This window comes from Pleurodeles waltl, chromosome 4_1 (genome assembly GCF_031143425.1).
Source record: "Pleurodeles waltl isolate 20211129_DDA chromosome 4_1, aPleWal1.hap1.20221129, whole genome shotgun sequence".
NCBI lineage: Eukaryota > Metazoa > Chordata > Amphibia > Caudata > Salamandridae > Pleurodeles > Pleurodeles waltl.
Genome location: NC_090442.1, coordinates 913,756,530 through 913,774,072, shown reverse-complemented (window position 1 = coordinate 913,774,072; position 17,543 = coordinate 913,756,530). Strand labels below are relative to the sequence as shown.

Here is a 17,543-nt window from a genome sequence, read left to right as displayed (position 1 = left end):
GTGGGCATTTCACTGTGCTTATGACTCTCGTGCTTTGCAGCCTGACTCCAATCCATGTCGAGGGCAATGTGACAGCTAAGCTGTGTGCATACTTTCCAGGAAGTCATCACACAGGGAGGGTGGAGGTGTAACAGGATTACATCTGCTCACTGAATGGTCTTCCGGGCATGGGAGAGAGGGAGGCGGGGCATACTTACATTTGTATAGGCTGTGTCCTGCCCTCACACAAAGGGCTCATTTACCCTCTACTCCTGTCTGGAGGGCTGGGGTTGAAAGGGAGTGTTGTGCACTAAGGTTCCTTTGAAGCTTCCCTTAGATCAACGACATTTTGATTATAAGTACAGGGGCTGTGACCCCATGTTTTGAGACACTGCATGGGACTGGTACACAGACACTACTTGCTCTATATACTGCACCAAAGGACTGCTGTGCTGCCAAAAAGGATCACCACTTGGACAATTTGTGCTCTGCTGACCTGCTTGCCTGTTTGGCTGCTAGAGACTCTGCCACTTTGCTAAATCCAGTGAGCTGGTCTGCTGCCTGCCTGTGCCTCGCGCTCCCCCAGTGATCTCAACAACTGGGCTGTCATCCCTGCTCATGTGGGGGCAGGAAGGATTCCAGTGGCAGCCCCCGAACTGGCCTCACCAGCCACCACCAAGAGTTGCATAGAGAGCACTTCAGTGGTGCCTCTCTGGAAGTGTGGTGCCATATGAGCACCCTCAGCCAGCAGCCTGGCCGGGAAGTTGCCATCAGCCAGCGCAGCATGCCATGCCTGACTGGGAAAACCCTGTGGGGCATGGCTCCATGTTCAGAGCCGTCTCCTCCCTGACAGGAACCACGCATGGTGAGGCGCTTCGAGCTGTTGACTTGTATTATTCCACATGAAGGGTACTTAGGGACGTCACCCTGCCGATGTGGGAAGTGTGTGTCTCCTCCTTTTGTGGCATACCTTGGAGGGGGCATTCACCAAGTGGCTAGCAGGATGGGAGGAAATCCTTGATGGAAGTCCCTTTCCTGCAGAGCTCCTCCATTACCGTGTTCAATGCTGTACGTGGGTAGTTGGTCAGGTGCCCCGGTAAACTATGCCGGAGAACAGTTTACTGCATAACATGTAATATAACAGCAGATGCATGATATCTATGTGTTGTTTACAGTGGTGGCCGGTATTGGGCGATTCCCGTGCCTTATTCACTACATGCTGCATTTGTGCTCTGAGATGGTTGATGCTTGTTTTACGCCTTATACTGGTCAGGATAATGAGTACTATTTCAGTGGCTGAATACTATGCAAAGCAATGGTCAATGTTCTCTTTCATGATGTTTTGCATTGTAACAGTCATTTCTTTACTGCACTCACTGTCAATTGCCTAGTTGCCAAAGTAATTACTGATTTTTGCAAAGCACTACCTCCATAAAAGGGGTGGCTAGCCTTTAGGAGTTGCTGTTGACTTAAAGTGTTTGTAGTACAGTTTGCCTGCAATAAAGAACCTTAAGTATTTTTGATGTGCCTGTTGGATGAGAATATGAAAGTAGGCATCCTTTAGATCTAGGGCTGTCATTATATTGCCTTGCTGTAGAAGTGGAACAACGCCCTTAAGGGTTAACCATCTGAAAATGTTCTGTATTTTTTTAATGTCCAAGGTCGAGAATAGGCCTGAGTGAACCATCCTTTTTGGGAATGTGGAAGTATAGGGAGTTTACTCCTGTCCCTTGGTGTTGTCCTGGAACTGGCTCTATGGCCCATTTGAGAAGAAAGGATTGGGCCTCTTGTTTAAGAAGGACTAGGTGTTCCTGAGATAACCTGTGATTGCGATGGGGAATATTGGGAGGAGCGGTGGTAAGCTCCAGACAATAACCATGTTGGATAATGGAGAGGACCTACTGGTCAATGGTAATGTTGTCCCACTGTGGATAAAAGATTTGTAGTTGTAGGCAGCTGGCCTGGTGTGTGGTGAGCACCTATGGTGTTATCACCTAATAGCAGGGCGAGGTATCCACCATCACTGAAGTGTAGGCAGTGTCTAGGAAGCCAGGGCTCTCTAAAGATAGCTGTGGAGGAACAGCCAAGACTTATCTAGGAGACATGCAAAGCTTATGCAATACCACTGTAGTCACACAGCACTCACACACATGAAAACCACACAGTGTTTCAAAAATAAAGGTACTTTATTATGGTAACACAAATACTAAAATAATGTATATGCAATACTCTACTGGCAGGTGAGTAAATACACTATTATAAACACATTAGAAGTCAGGAATTGGCATAGAAAGCAAAAGAAAAGAGAGAAATGAAATAACAGAAACTAATGAAGACCCTAGAGGAGACCAAACCATACTCATTGTGTGCATCCCTTTTATATTCCATGGAAGGAACTTATAATTCCTGATTGTAGCCATTGTGTTGGTGTAAACTTCTAGCCTTCACCTTCCCCCTCAGCAACATCACCCCGTCAATAAGAGCAACCCAGCATTCATTACTGTCTGCAACCCAAGTGGCATATGACTCATGTAACCATTTGCAAAGAAACCAACAACAGTCGTCCCACCTCCCACTCCCCATGACAAGCAGGTAAGTACCCCCCAATCCAGACTTTTAACCTTTTAACTATGCTCACAAGAGTACCGGTGTGCAACCCTCAAATGGGGGTCAAAGCATCCTTACAGCTCCCACCTGATCCCTCCACCCAGCTTCTGAATCAAATTGTGATGAAATGGTTTTTGCTTGCCCCCTTTATTTATTTTATTTCTTTTTAAACAGGCCATACCCGTCACAATCCCCCTGAATTATACTCACATTATCAGTGGCCCATACAGGTAGAGTATCTCAGTCAAATGATGTTGTCGGAGGTCACCACTGGCATAGCTGTGTCTGAGTCTAGGGAGGTGCCAGAATTGTGGTCAGACTCGGACTGCCCCATGCCGTCATCATCCAGCAGAGAAAGGGCTCCGCTCATGACTGCTCATTGACGCCACCAACTCCATCAGTTTTCGGCATTCCTGTTGGGCCTCTTCTTTGGAGGGGGCACTCAGCTTGTTTGTGAAAGGCCTGCACTGTGGTCTGGCTTCGTTGATTGTTCCTGCGGGAGCTCCGACTAGAGTTGGCTGGCTGGTTTACATCAATCCAATAATTCCCAATCTCATCCGAGGACTGAAAAAACTGCGTCCCCTCTGCTGTCACCATGCTAAGTCGGGAGGGAAACATCATGGCATAAGGTATGTCAGGCTTAAGTTTTGCCTTGGCCTCCCGGAATGTGGACTGCTGCTTTTGAACTTCTCGTGAAAAATCAGGGAAGAATCTGATTGTGCTGTTTGTGGGTAAAGTCATCGTTCTTCCTCGCTTGGCTGAGTATATATTCCCGGTCTCTATAAAGTAGTAGTCTCGCCACCACCAGCCGTGGGGGTGCTCTCAGAGGCAGAGGTTGCACTGGGATCCTGTGCACCCTCTCCAAAGCGAAGAACAGGGGAGAGCCTATTTCCTGCAACCTCCTCCGGAGCCAACGCTGTAAGTAGTCCACCATGTTTCTCCCTTCTACCGTAGTCCAACTATTTTTATATTATTGAGCCTCAGTCGGTTTTCAGCGTCCTCCATCCTCCTTTCCAAGTCACAGACTTTCGTTTCCATGGAGTGTAATCTATCCATCACTTCAACCAGTGCCGGTGATACGTCTTTCTTCGTCTTGGTTACCCATTCCACCAATCAGAGATGGTCATCACACAGTATCCCCATGTCAGTCGCAAGCAATCGATTTTACTTTCCAGGATCTCCCAGGAGGCAGTGATAGCCTGGAGTATGGACTCTCCAGGGGACTCTGTGTTTGCTGGTTGATTGCCTTCATCTTGTAGGGGTTCAAGGAGCACCCCAGAGGTGGCTTCCTCTTGCCCCCTGGTCTCTCTTGCAACCAATTTTCATCATGTTCTGAGAGGCAGGTGGTGTACTTTCTCAGATACGTAGGAATTGGGCTCTAGGCTGTGGTCAGCCATGTGAAAGCTTTCAGAGATTCTCCCAGGCTAGGGACACGAAGACATAAGCAGGTCTGGTATGGTATGTTATGTTATGGTCATTCCTGTAATGCCACCCTCCGAGATGCCCGTTTTGTGCCTGGGGCCTTTCAGGATATCAGATTCCAGGATTCCAACAAAAGCCTGTTGTTGCACCAGTCACCCATACAGGTCAATATGCTGTGTCAGCTCCTCCCAGGCCTCACTCAGAGCAGTGGCTCGCTCATCGGATGGTATCTTTGAGGCACCTGGTTCATGTCAACATCAAACTGAGCGCTATAGGTCCACCAGACCAAGGTCCAGCACCTTGACCTCGCTTCACTGCGCCTTTAGAGTGTACCTGCCAGTGTTGCAGGGAAGGCATTCCAAAAAGTCCCTTGGGCCAAGCCGAGCGTGGGGCACTCTAGCATCCCCAGACCCCCAAACAGGGCCAGCCAGCCCGGTAAGTGTTCTGTGAGTACTAGTGCTGCAAGGTGTCTAACTGTTCTTGTGTGACCTGGTGTTGTGCTCTAGGTGAGTGTTCTATTGGCATCTTCATCAGAATGCAGCTGGGCACAGGCACCATCCCCTAGTGTTAGTATGCAGTCTCCCGATCCGTACCCTTTACCATTTATAGCACTCAGTGCTGTGGTCCCTCAGTGTGTTCTTCACCTCCATGTGTGGGTGCACTGTCCCTAGGCCACTGCTTCCTCCTCGGCCACTGATCGCGGCCTGACAAATTCCCCAGGCCGCACTAACGCTAGTAATACAGCAGGGAGTGTTCACTATAGGTATCACTCAGGAACCCTGCTGGTCTCCAGTACAGGTGGGATCCTGGTGACAGACACTGCTGTCGGCCACAACAATGCTTGCTTCCTGTCGGGCGCTCTCCTGGCTGCAGCCTCAAGCCCTGCCAGACCCTCACAGAAGCCTCTGCGGTCCTCGCAATCCTCAAGATTCATCTCCGGTTACGCCCTAAGCGTCTCTGCCAAGTGTCACTTATTGGACCGCACTCCCTATGTCCAGCCAGCAAGGGCCCTGGCGGTGGCAGTCTGCAGTCACTTAACCAGCTCCTGGCTGCCATTTTGAGGCTGCCGCGCAACATCATTTCAGCACTGTTTTTTTCACTGCAGTGGCTTCCAAAGACAGCATTTAAGCTGGGTGCTAGGGGTGTCAAGTGTCATTAGCCCGTGTTTTAGGAGCCTCTGTAGCCAGTTTTATCAGGCAGGATGGCACTGGGTGGGTGTTGCTATCAGGAAACCTGTACAATGGCGGCTTAATCCATCGCCATCAGGCCCCACCCCCTTCCAAACATTATTGTTTGTACACTATGTAGTTTTATCCGTAAAACCGCATGTCAGTGAAAAATGTTGTGGCCATTTCAATGGAAAATCTGAGGATTGCAAATGACCCTGTGCTACCACTTCATGCTTTAGGTATGTATTTCTTAAAAGTGATAGGTTTTAAACATGATTCGAGAAGCATTCCTGTCCCGCGTTGATGACAATGCTGTTAATGAACAGAGAGGCAAGTTTGGGGTCATCTGTATCCTATATGTGGCTAGATTTGTATTACATATGAATCAAAAGTTTAGTCTACTAATTCAAACTAAAAAGGTTTTTGTACAGCAGGGAGGCTTAAGTCACATATTTGAAGGTGCTCTCTTTTGTGATGAAGAAAATGGCAGCTTAGTGAACTCAAATATTTGTTCAGGATCACATCATTTGAAACCACTTTATGGGTCAAGAGAATTATAATTAGGTGGAGTAGATTATTTTTTTTAATGACATTTTCAAGGATGGCGAAAGTCTTTAGCCACATTAAACGTGGCTCTGAGGGGTGTGGGTGTGTACTATGGTAATCCTAGTGTTTTTCCACATCCAACATTAAAATCCAGTTTGTAAAAGGCCCTATGCCCACGATAAACCAAAAGACTGAAGTCTGGTAGGATAACAGAAGAGTTTTCTGGCAACCAGACAGTGGATCAAGATAAATGGTCTTGGCATCCTGTTTCCTTCCTTCAAGTGCACACCAAAGTGTTGTATGTAAACCCAGCAGACTGGTCAAGCAGGCTATGACACAAATGTCAAAAAACATTCTCACAGCCTCCGCCCTTGGCCTGAGCTCAAAGGAGTCATCTCAGCCCATTAAGGTCGACTTGTCAATCAAAGTGACCTACTATGTACTTTCTGGGAGGTACTTTGCCTTTGTTTTCCAACTATTCAAATGCTAATCTTTGGCTAGAAGAATTTGGAGGGAAAATGCACATTATCCTCATGGATGTTCAGGCAGAGAAAATGTAACTTTCTAGAAGTAACTTTTCCCTATTATTTATTAAAAATCCATTTTGACAATTCTAATAGTTGTTTAATTAATTTTCTAGCTAATTCCACTCCAGAGATACTAAATTATTATTTTAATCTGCACTCTTGTTTTCTACATGAGGCCAATAGAATTGCCACAGTAGAATAGCTTCTGGATGCTAGTCATTGCAAGGGCATGTTAAAGTTAAATACCTACATGACCTTATTTTAAATACCACGTACCCTGCTTTGCAGGGTGCAATGTCTAGATAGGGTTGGGTTACTAATTTTTAAGTGAGGTTTTGACCTGTCAAAAGGGTTTATTTTACCAGTTTGAACTGCAGTTTTTAAACTGCTACAGTCAGGCTAGGCCTGAAATTATGTTTGCACTACCACTATAGTGGATGGCACAGGAGTTGCCGCAGTCCACTAATGGCATTTAACTTCTAGGCCCTGGGTACACGTTGTACCATATACTAGGGAGCTATAGGTCACAAATACATCAATTAGGAGTACACCAATTCAGCTATGTTTAAAGTTGTAGCACAGGAAATTTGATTCAGGTTAGCAGGAATAAAGTGCATGGACACCTAAAGGAAGCAAAAATAAAGTGTCCAGCAAAAAGCTGAAAAACCTGGGGTAATAACACAGAAAGGCTGATTTCCTACAGGGGTGCTAACCAATAATGTAACCTCATTAAAGGCAAAGGGGATAAGTTATGTTTATTTCTATAGCACATAAATCACTCGAGAGGGGATCCAGGTGCTTGGGCAGTTGAGTAGGTGTGTGTTCCTTAAGGTGCTTATACGAAGAGCAAGATCTTCAGCTTCCTGCAGAAGTAAAAAAAAAGTGAGGAAGAGGCTTTGATGTGTTGAGGGAGGTTGTTCCGTGTCTTGGGTGCTATGTAGGAAAATGATCGACCTCCAGTTTTGCTTTTGCAGGGAGTGTGTATGAATGATAAAGAGCTTAGGTGTCTGGTAGATTGGTGAAAGTCCATCTGGCTGTTCAGGTATTTTGGTACTGAGTTGTGCAGGGCTTTTTATGTGTGCGTGAGATGTTTGAATTGGATGTGCTTGAGAATTGGGAGCTAATAAAGCTTCCTGGGGTGTAGTACAATGTGGGTGCTGAGCGTTGCCATAGTCCAGCCTGCAGATGATAAGTGCTGTGATAATTCGTCTGGTATTCTCAGGCAACCATTTGAAGATCTTTTGCAGCATACATAGGATGTGGAAGAAGGAGGTGCCCACACTGCATTGACTTGAGCCCTCATGTTGAGCTTGTGATCTGGGATGATGGCTAGATTTCTTGGGTGATCTGTGGGTTCTAGCTCTGACAGCCACCAGGAGGAGTCCCATGTTGCAAAGGATCAGTACTTTCATCTTGTCGGAGTTAAGCTTCAGACAGCTGGTTCACATCCAGTCTTCAGCCATGATCATGCAGCCGGTTAACCTGGTTCTGGTTGTCTTGTCTGTCAAGGAGAGAATGAGATGGGTGTCATCGGCATAGGAGATGATGTGATGTCTTGTGATCTGATGATGTTGGCGGGTGGTGTCATGTATATGTTGAAAGGGCTGGGGGCTGAGAGACGATACCCGTGGGACTATGTATATCAGCTTCTTAGTCTCTGATGTGAAGGGTGGCAGCTTGACCCATTTGGGTTCTTCCGGTGAGGAAGGAACAGATCCAAGAGTGGATCCTTGTATGCCAATCTCGTGGAGTCTTTTGATGAAGGTATAATGGGAAACAGTGTTGAAGGCTGCAGAGAGATCAAGCAGGATGAGGGCCACTCTTTCTCCTCTGTCCAGGAAGATTCAAATGTAGTCAGTGGCCATGATGAGTGCTGTTTCGGTGCGGTGGTTCTTTCTGAATCCTGATTGAGTGCTGTCTAGAAGATCACTTTGGTTGGACGGGGAGCAGAGAGATGCGTCAGACTTTTTCTAGTTTATTCATGCAGGATATGAGAAGGTCTGTCTTTGAAAACACAACAAATGCTGCCAGAAGAGAAACAAGAGTTGAATTCTTTCAGTTTTATAGGGGTATTGCAGCACTTCCCACATCTCTAGCTCCAGCAACACTGTCTTTGTGGGCCTCTGGCACACATTCCCTTCAGGACACTGCAACCCTGCGCAGGGTTTAGTCAAAGCACAACTGCAGCAGGTTTATAAAGGAAGAGTGCTTACTTTTTGGGTATTTGCAACATCAAAGCTCAACAGTAGAACAAAGAAAAAGGAAAAGCCAACGGTAGTTGCAAATGAGGCAGTGTGTCTGCTTAGAATGGACTAGATGGCTGCAAAGAGATGCCCACTCCTGAGCTTGGTTTGCTTCGAGTGTGTCTACTCCAGGACAGGAGGTTCCTCAAAAGAGGCCACAGTCCGAACCCAACGGAAAAGACTGCATGCTTTACTTTCATTGTAGTTCAATTGAACCAGGGTGATAAACCACAAAGCATGCGATTAAGGTTAAAAAGACCCGATTTAGGAGTTAACAGTGCCTCAGGAGATATCAGAGGCAATTTGGGATTAGCACACTGCCAACCATGCATGCTTGAACAACGAGGTCCAAACAACAACCGCATTGTTTCCACGAATGCCTTTTACAACAATGTTTAATTGTAAAGGCATGCCTAGTAAAGGCATGTGTGGAACGGCATACATGGTTTTCGCATGCCTGACCCTAAAAACGACCCAATACCCACACCCACCCTGAGCTCTAAAACCTACCCCGACACCCCCACCCGCCCTAAAAACGACTGACCCCACTCCAAAAATAAAACTACCCTGCCCCTAAAAACAAACTTTACCCTGATCCCGCCCTAAAAATAAAACTACCTCAACACCCACCCACAAAATAAAACTACCCTGACCCCCGCCTGCCCCTAAAAACTACCCCTATTCCCCCCACCCACAGCCCTAAAATCTACCCCAACCCCCCACCTGCCCTAACAACTGACCCCCAAAAATAAAACTACCCCTCCCCTCTCCCAGTCCCAATTACCTGACCGCGTCCTACCCCGACCCCCTCCATCCCTGCCCTAAATACAAAATTACCCCGACCCGCTCCCATGCCCCTTAAAACATGCCCCCTACCGGCCCTAAACACAAACTTACCCACGATTTTTCATTGTAAAGGCATGCCTAGTAAAGGCATGTGTGGAACGGCATGCATGGTTTTCGCATTCCATCCCCCCAACAATACAACTACCTAAAAATACAACTACCCTGACCCCCCCCACCCTAAAAAGAAAACTTTCCCAACCCCCACCTGACCCTACAAACTACCCCAATACCCCCACCCACATTGAGCCCTAAAACCTACCCCGACACCCCTACCCGCCCTAAAAACGACTGGGCCCACCCCAAAAATAAAACTACCCTGCCCCTAAAAACAAAATTACCCTGACCCCGCCCTAAAAATAAAACTACCTCGACCGCCTACCCACAAAATAAAACTACCCTGACCCCTCTGCCTTCCCACTAAAACATACCCCTATACCCCCACCCACAGACCTAAAACCTACCCCAACCCCCCACCCGCCCCACCCCAAAAATAAAACTACCCCACCCCTCTCCCAGTCCCACTTACGTGACCGCATCCTACTCGACCCCCTCCACCCCCACCCTAAATACAAAATTACCCAAACCCTGCACCCCTGCCCCTTAAAACCTGCCCCCTACCCACCCTAAATACAAAATTACCCCCAACCCCGTCCCTAAAAACCCACCCCCACCCCTATAAACAAAATTACCCCGACACTCCCACTCTCCTGCCCTAAATACAAAATTACCCCAACCCCCCACCACGGCCCCAAAAACAAAACTACCCCCAGCCCCACTTACCTGACCGCATCCTCTGCTGATGCGGACACCCTTTTTCTCTGCCTTAACCATGCATGTACGTTGTTCAGCATGTGCATGGTTAAGGCAGAGAAAAAGGGAGTCGGTGTTAACGCAATCGTTGTTGAGGATGTTTACCCAGGATAAGCTTTATCCTGAAGTTACTGTATCAAGAGGGTAATCTTGAGTACCTCTACCCAGAAACAACAAAGGATCAGTGTCATACTGAGGCACCCATGAAATGGTAGAGCACATATGCAGTCACATACAAACAGATATACTAAATTGCACAAGGCCTTGTTCACCATCCCTACTGAGATTAACAGGTTAGAGTAAGAGAGGTTGCAAAAGAAACACAATTTGATGTCAGGTGGGAGTGGAAGAAGGAATTTTCTCTCTTACTGGAACCTATTTGTACAAGGAATTGAATATTCTTTTGAAGGCAAGTACAATGTTCACAGTGGATCCTGGGCAGTTAAACATACAGGGGGGCCCCCTCCTTGGATAAACTAAGAGGGCAGTTTGTCGAAGTCAGCAATAGATACAACCTGAGAGATGATTCCTTGTGAATTCCAAGGTCACACAATAACAACATACTGAGGATCAGATCTTGGTTTGAGTCTTCTGGGGCCATTTTATGTATAGATTGCTTAATCACATTTTAGCACTATGGTGCGCTCTTAACCGCTACAAACTTGAGCTTCCCCCTTGTGTGAGTATATTACTGAAAGGCAGACGGGGGGGTTTAAAGCAGCCGGTCCACTTTTCTCTGTGCATGTGGTGACTTGGTTCACATTTTAAATAGGGTCCCAGCTCCTTATTGCATGCACTTATTTGCATGGGGCCACCTTTCCCCTTTTAAGAAATGCTCTTGAAGGGTGCACTGTGCGCCGCCTCAATGCAGTGGACAGTCAGTGCTCAACCTGACAACTCTTTTGCCTCTGCACCCACTTCTGTAATACCCTGCAGGTGCAGAGGCAACTGTTTCCTCAGTTGCTTCGACCAATGCCCCCGTGCAAAAGAGGGAAAGCCCTCTTGAGGTCACATGGGTACACATGTAGCACCAGCATGATATATATTATAGAATGGTTTGCAAAAGTGTATGTGGGCCATTCTCTAATACTGAAGTGCTCCAAGGAGCACAAAGCAGGCATATATTCCCATTGGGGCCCCAAAGAACTTGGGATGATACAGCCCTGCTTTCTATTCTCTCTCTCTCCAACATCACCACCACTCACTCCACAGGATATAACAGATGTGATTTCACGTTTAGGAGCTCAATATGTTTAATTCATAGAACACAACTTTTAAGAAGCTGGTCCAACAGAAGCAAAGGCTGAAAGAATTTTCAACACATTTTTTTCACAGTCTAAAAACAGATTTCACAAACACCTGGGTCAGATCAGAGTGGGAGTCAATAGACCCTGTGAAGGGGTCAACTGGCTGCATCATATCAAGGTATTACATTATGTAGATAGCTTACTTAAGTTTAATTAAAAAGTAGGTTGGGCAGTCATAGCACTGTTTTGCATTGGAATCCAAACAGAGCACCACAGAAAACATACACCTGATTACAATGTAGAAAAATACAAGTTTCAAAAATAATCCATTATATGATACCTGTTGTACTTGTAAACACTTGCATATTCAATGCATCTTGGGGCGAGGAATTGTCATGATAATGGTCATATCCAAAATTAACAAGTCTAGAGCAGAAAAAAAAAAGAATGTAGTGAATGGAAACTTCGATGCATCTGAATTAAAGGATGAACAAGTGTATGGATTATCTAAGTAAGTAATATTTTATTATATATATATATATATATATATAGAACAAAAGTAGCTAAGGCACCAGTTTGGGATCCATCCAAACACTTTATTCCAGAGTGAACAACAACTCTCCTTTTCCTGACGCGTTTCGGCTCCAACTGCCTTGATCACAGGTGAGACAATGCAAGTGATCACAAAGCCAGTGCTTTTTAAATTGCTGATCATGTGACCTGATAATCACGAACTCCATGTCCCAAGGTGCACCATTCCATGTTCTTAAACTCTGGTGCTGAATCATTGTACTGCATGAAATAGCGTTTTAGGCACCAAAGTTACAATGTATACTGGAAAAGTGTCCTTGTTTAAAGTTGTTGCCCATATTCCTCTCGTTATAAGGAGGTCCCAAACAGCTAGAAGGGAGGTAAAATATGTTAAGATGGGATGCTTCGCCCTCATGCGGAGGCTGCCCTGTCAGGGTCTGTGGCCCCTTAATGGAGCGTGTTGAACAAAGATTTATATTGAAGGGGCCCGACCCGCTTTCCTCGGTGAGAACCACGGCATTTATCCGAGACAGAAGGTCAAACTGAGGTGAGCAAGGGATGGGAGAGAGGTATTTTACCTCCCTTCTAGCTGTTTGGGACCTCCTTATAACGAGAGGAATATGGGCAACAACTTTAAACAAGGACACTTTTCCAGTATACATTGTAACTTTGGTGCCGAAACGCGTCAGGAAAAGGAGAGTTGTTGTTCACTCTGGAATAAAGTGTTTGGATGGATCCCAAACTGGTGCCTTAGCTACTTTTGTTCTATGTTAAGATGGGATGCTTCGCCCTCATGCGGAGGCTGCCCTGTCAGGGTCTGTGGCCCCTTAATGGAGCGTGTTGAACAAAGATATATATATATATATATATATATATATATATATATATATATATATATATAGAAAATGTCACTTACCCAGTGTACATCTGTTCATGGCATGTTCCGCTGCAGATTCACATGCTATGCAACAGGTCGTTCCATCTAGTGTTGGGCTCGGAGTGTTACAAGTTGTTTTTCTTCAAAGAAGTCTTTTCAAGTCACAGGACCGAGTGACTCCTCCTTTTCGGCTCCATTGCGCATGGGCATCGACTCCATCTTAGATTGTTTTCCCGCAGAGGGTAAGGTAGGAGTGATAGAGTGTAAAGAAAGAGATGTCCGTGCAATGGAATAGAGATGTATATACATTTGTACAAATTTTAAATGTAACTTAAACAGCTACAGGCTCCTGGGGAGGAGGGAGGGCGCATGTGAACCTGCAGCAGAACATGCCACAAACAGATGTACACTGGGTAAGTGACATTTTCCGTTCGATGGCATGTGCAGCTGCAGATACACATGCTATGCATAGATTACAAAGCAGTAATCCCTCCCCTAAGCGGTGGTCAGCCTGTAGGAGTTGAAGTTGTTTGAAAAAGTGTTCTTAGTACAGCCTGTCCTGCTGTGGCCTGTTGTGTTGCTAACACGTCTACACAGTAATGCTTGATTAGGTAACAAGTTTGGATACATTTCACTATCCACCTGGCTATGCCTTGTTTTGATATAGGATTACCAGTATGGGGGTTTTGGAATGCGACGAACAATTGTTTAGTTTTTCGAAACTATTTTGTTCTGCCGATGTAATACATTAAAGCTCTCTTAATATCTAATGTATGTAGTGCTCTTTCTGCCACTGAGTCTGGCTTTGGGAAGAAGACTGGAAATTCCACTGTTTGGTTTGAATGAAACGGAGAGATGACTTTAGGTAGAAATTTAGGGTTTGTGCGAAGTACAACCATATGTTTGTGTACTTGTATAAATGGTTGTTCAATAGTGAATGCTTGTATTTCAATAACTCTTCGTAATGAAGTGATTGCCACTAGAAATGCTACTTTCCAAGTTAGGAAAGTGCATGGGTTCAAAGGGTGAGTCATGTGTGTATAATAAGATTCCATGAGGGTACTGGAGGCGTTCTTGGAGGTATGATTTGTTTTAGACCCTCCATGAAAGCTTTGAAGACAGGCACTCTGAACAGAGATTTGGTTTGTTTATTTTGCAAATAAGCAGAAATTGCTGTGAGATGTATCTTAATGGATGAAAAAGCTAGATTTGTTTTTTGTAGGTGTAGTAAATAGCCTACAATGTCTTGGTTGTGTATGGTTGTGTCTAAGGGCGTTATGTGTTTTGCTTGATAGTAGGAAACAAATCTTTTCCATTTGTTTGCATAACACTGCCTGGTGGTAGGTTTTCTTGTCGGTTTAATCACTTCCATACATTCTGATGGAAGATTTAGATATCCAAACTCTAGGATTTCAGGAGCCATTTTGCCAGATTGAGCATTGCTGGATTGGGGTGTCTGATCTGTTGTTTTTTTTGTGTCAACAGGTCCGGTCTGTTTGGGAGTTTGATGTGTGGTACTACTGACAGGTCAAGCAATGTGGTGTACCATGGTTGACGTGCCCACGTTGGTGCTATAAGTATGAGTTTGAGTTTGTTTTGACGCAGTTTGTTGACCAGAAATGGAATGAGCGGGAGAGGGGGAAAAGCGTAAGCAAATATCCCTGACCAGTTGATCCATAGAGCATTGCCCTTGGATTGAGGGTGTGGGTACCTAGATGCGAAGTTTTGGCATTTTGCGCTGTGGTTGGTGGTGAACAGATCTAGGTCTCGTGTCCCCCACTGACGAAAGTATTTGTGAAGTACTTGGGGGTGAATTTCCCACTCATGGGTTTGTTGGTAATCTCCACTGAGGTTGTCTACTAATTGATTGTGAATTCCTGGAATGTATTGAGCTACCAGGTGTATTTTGTTGTGAATTGCCCAATGCCAAATCTTTTGTTCTAGAAGCCAAAGTTGTGATGAGTGGGTTCCTCCCTGTTTGTTTAGGTAGTACATTGTTGTCATATTGTCTGTTCTGACAAGAATGTGTTTGTGAGAAAGAAGAGGTTGAAAGGCTCTTGGTACGAGGGATACTGCTAGCAGTTCTAATTGATCTATGTGAAATTGTTTTTGTTTGTTGTCGAATTGTCCCTGAATATTGTGATTTTGAGGTGTGCCCCCCCATCCAATCATTGGTGCATCTGTTGTAAGAATGGCATGAGGCACAGGGTCCTGAAATGGCCGCCCTTTGTTTAAATTTGTGGGATTCCACCACTGAAGCAAAATGTGTGTTTGGCGGTCTATCAACACTAGATCTTGGAGATAACCATGTGCCTGCGACCATTGTTTTGCGAGACACTGTTGTAAGGGTTGCATGTGTAATCTTGCGTTTGGGACAATGGCGATGAATGATGCCATCATACCCAACCGTTTCATTACAAATCGGACAGTGTAGTGTTGGTCTGGCTGAATTCTTGGCAATATGGTGTGGAACGATTGCACTCTTTGTGGACTTGGGCTTGCAAGTGCTTTTTGGGTGTTTAATGTGGCCCCTAAATACCGCTGAATTTGTGCCGGTTTTAGATGTGACTTCTGGTAATTTATTGAGAACCCTAGTGCGTGTAGGGTGTTTATTACATAACGTGTGTGATTTTGGCACTGTTTTTGTGTGTTGGCTTTTATTAGCCAATAGTCGAGATAAAGGAAGACATGTATATGTTGTCTCCTTATGTATGCTGCGACTACGGCAAGGCATTTTGTAAATACTCTGGGGGCTGTTATTCCGAAAGGTAACACTTTGAACTGGTAGTGTTTTCCCTGTATTACAAATCTGATATATTTTCTGTGGGCTGGATGGATGGATGGGTATGTGAAAGTACGCATCTTTTAGATCCAGTGTTGCCATAAATTCTTCCTGTGGTTGCAGAGGGACTACATCGTGTAGTGTTACCATGTGAAGGTGTTCTGATCCGATGTAGAGGTTGAGAGCTCTGAGATCTAATATTGGTCTTAATGTTTTGTCCTTTTTGAGAATAAGGGGAGTAAACCCCTGTTCCTTTTCGATGATGCAGCACAATTTCTATAGCTTGTTTTAGTAATAGTGCCTGTACTTCTGTCTGTAACACTGGAATGTGTTGAGATGGAAGTTTGTGTGCTTTTAGGGGAATGTCTGGAGGAATTTGTGTGAACTTTATGCAGTAACCATGTTGGATAATGGATAGTGCCCAGTTGTCTGTTGTGATGTTTAACCATTGGTCGTGGAACTTTTGTAGTCTTCCTCCCACAGGGGAAGTGTGGTGAGGGAAGGTGGTAGTCAAGTCACTGTATGTTATTAGTGGGTTGTTTTGAGGATTGGTATTTTCCTCTAGATTTGGGGAATTGTCCTCTGTAGGATTCCCAAAATCCCCCTCTCTGATATTGTGTCTGGTAAGAGGGCTTGGCTTGTGAGGTAGATGGCTCAGAAGGTTGTGGCCTGAAGCCTCCCCTATATTGAGGCTTTCAAAATGAACATCTGTATTGGGATGAATAAAGCGCCCCCATCGCTTTGGCAGTGTCGGCGTCTTTTTTGATTTTGTCTATGGCTGTGTCAACCTGTGTGCGGAATAATTGTTGCTGATTAAAAGGCATGTTGAGGACAGCCTGTTGGATTTCAGGTTTAAATCCTGATGACCTGAGCCATGCATGTCGCCTAATGGTGACAGCCGTATTTATAGTTCTTGCGGCTGCATCTGCGGAATCTAGCGCCGATCTTATTTGATTGTTTGTAATTGCCTGTCCCTCCTCTACTACCTGCTGGGCTCTCTTCTGTTGGTCCTTGGGGAGATACTGAGTAATGTCCTTCATCTCCTCCCAGTGAGCCCTGTCGTGCCTAGCTAGTAGGGCCTGCGAATTAGCTATGCGCCACTGATTGGCTGCCTGTGACGCCACCCTATTCCCTGCAGCATCGAATTTCTTGTTTTCTTTATCTGGAGGGGTGCATCTCCAGAGGACTGTGAGTTAGCCCTTTTCCTTGCTGTGCTGGCCTCTACGGAATCTGGGGGCAGCTGTTGTGTGATAAAATGGGGTCGGAGGGTGGTGGCTTGTATTTTTTCTCAACCCTTGGGGTTACAGCCCTTCCTTTAACCGGTTCTTGGAATATTTGCTGCACGTGTTTTAGCATACCGGGGAGCATGGATAGGCTTTGGTATGTGGCATGAGTTGAGGACAATGTGTTGAACAAGAAGTCGTCCTCCAGAGGTTCTGTGTGCATGGTCACGTTGTGAAATGCCGCTGCCCTAGCTAGAACCTGTGTATATGAGGTGCTATCCTCAGGTGGCGATGGCTTAGACGGGTAGCACTCTGGGCTATTGTCTGAGACTGGGTCATCATAGAGATCCCATGGATCCATGTCATGTTGTGACTGCATAGTGTGTGATGGAGACTGCGCCGTGGTTTTTGACAGGGGGGGGGGGGGGGAGTGACAGTTGAGGAGAATGAGGAGGAGACTGTTGAGGAGAAAACTGGGGAGGCGGAGATTTCTCTCTTATTTTTGGCACTTTAGCCGTTGGCTGATCAGTGTCCAAACGTCCATGGAAGGCGAAGGCCAGTTTCCTTTTTGTTCCTAGAGGAGGTGCTGTGAGGATCTTGCCAGTGTCCTTGTGGATTTGTATCCTGGGCTGTTTTTCATCAAAATCCTCCATTTGTTGCAATTCCTCATCAAATCTATGGCTTTCTTTTAATTATTTTGAAAGTCCATACTCCTCTGTGTAGGTATGTTTTTT

The 17,543-nt window shown here is 45.6% G+C and overlaps 1 protein-coding gene across 1 annotated transcript in view; it reads right to left on the bottom strand.

The window, feature by feature from the left end:
• GSAP (gamma-secretase activating protein) overlaps positions 1-17,543 on the bottom strand; it is a 646,974-nt gene that overhangs the window by 394,427 nt on the left and 235,004 nt on the right. Inside the window, exon 12 of the mRNA XM_069229679.1 lies at positions 11,737-11,822. Coding sequence (XP_069085780.1) covers positions 11,737-11,822 — 86 coding nt within the window. The remainder of the gene's footprint in view (positions 1-11,736; positions 11,823-17,543) is intronic.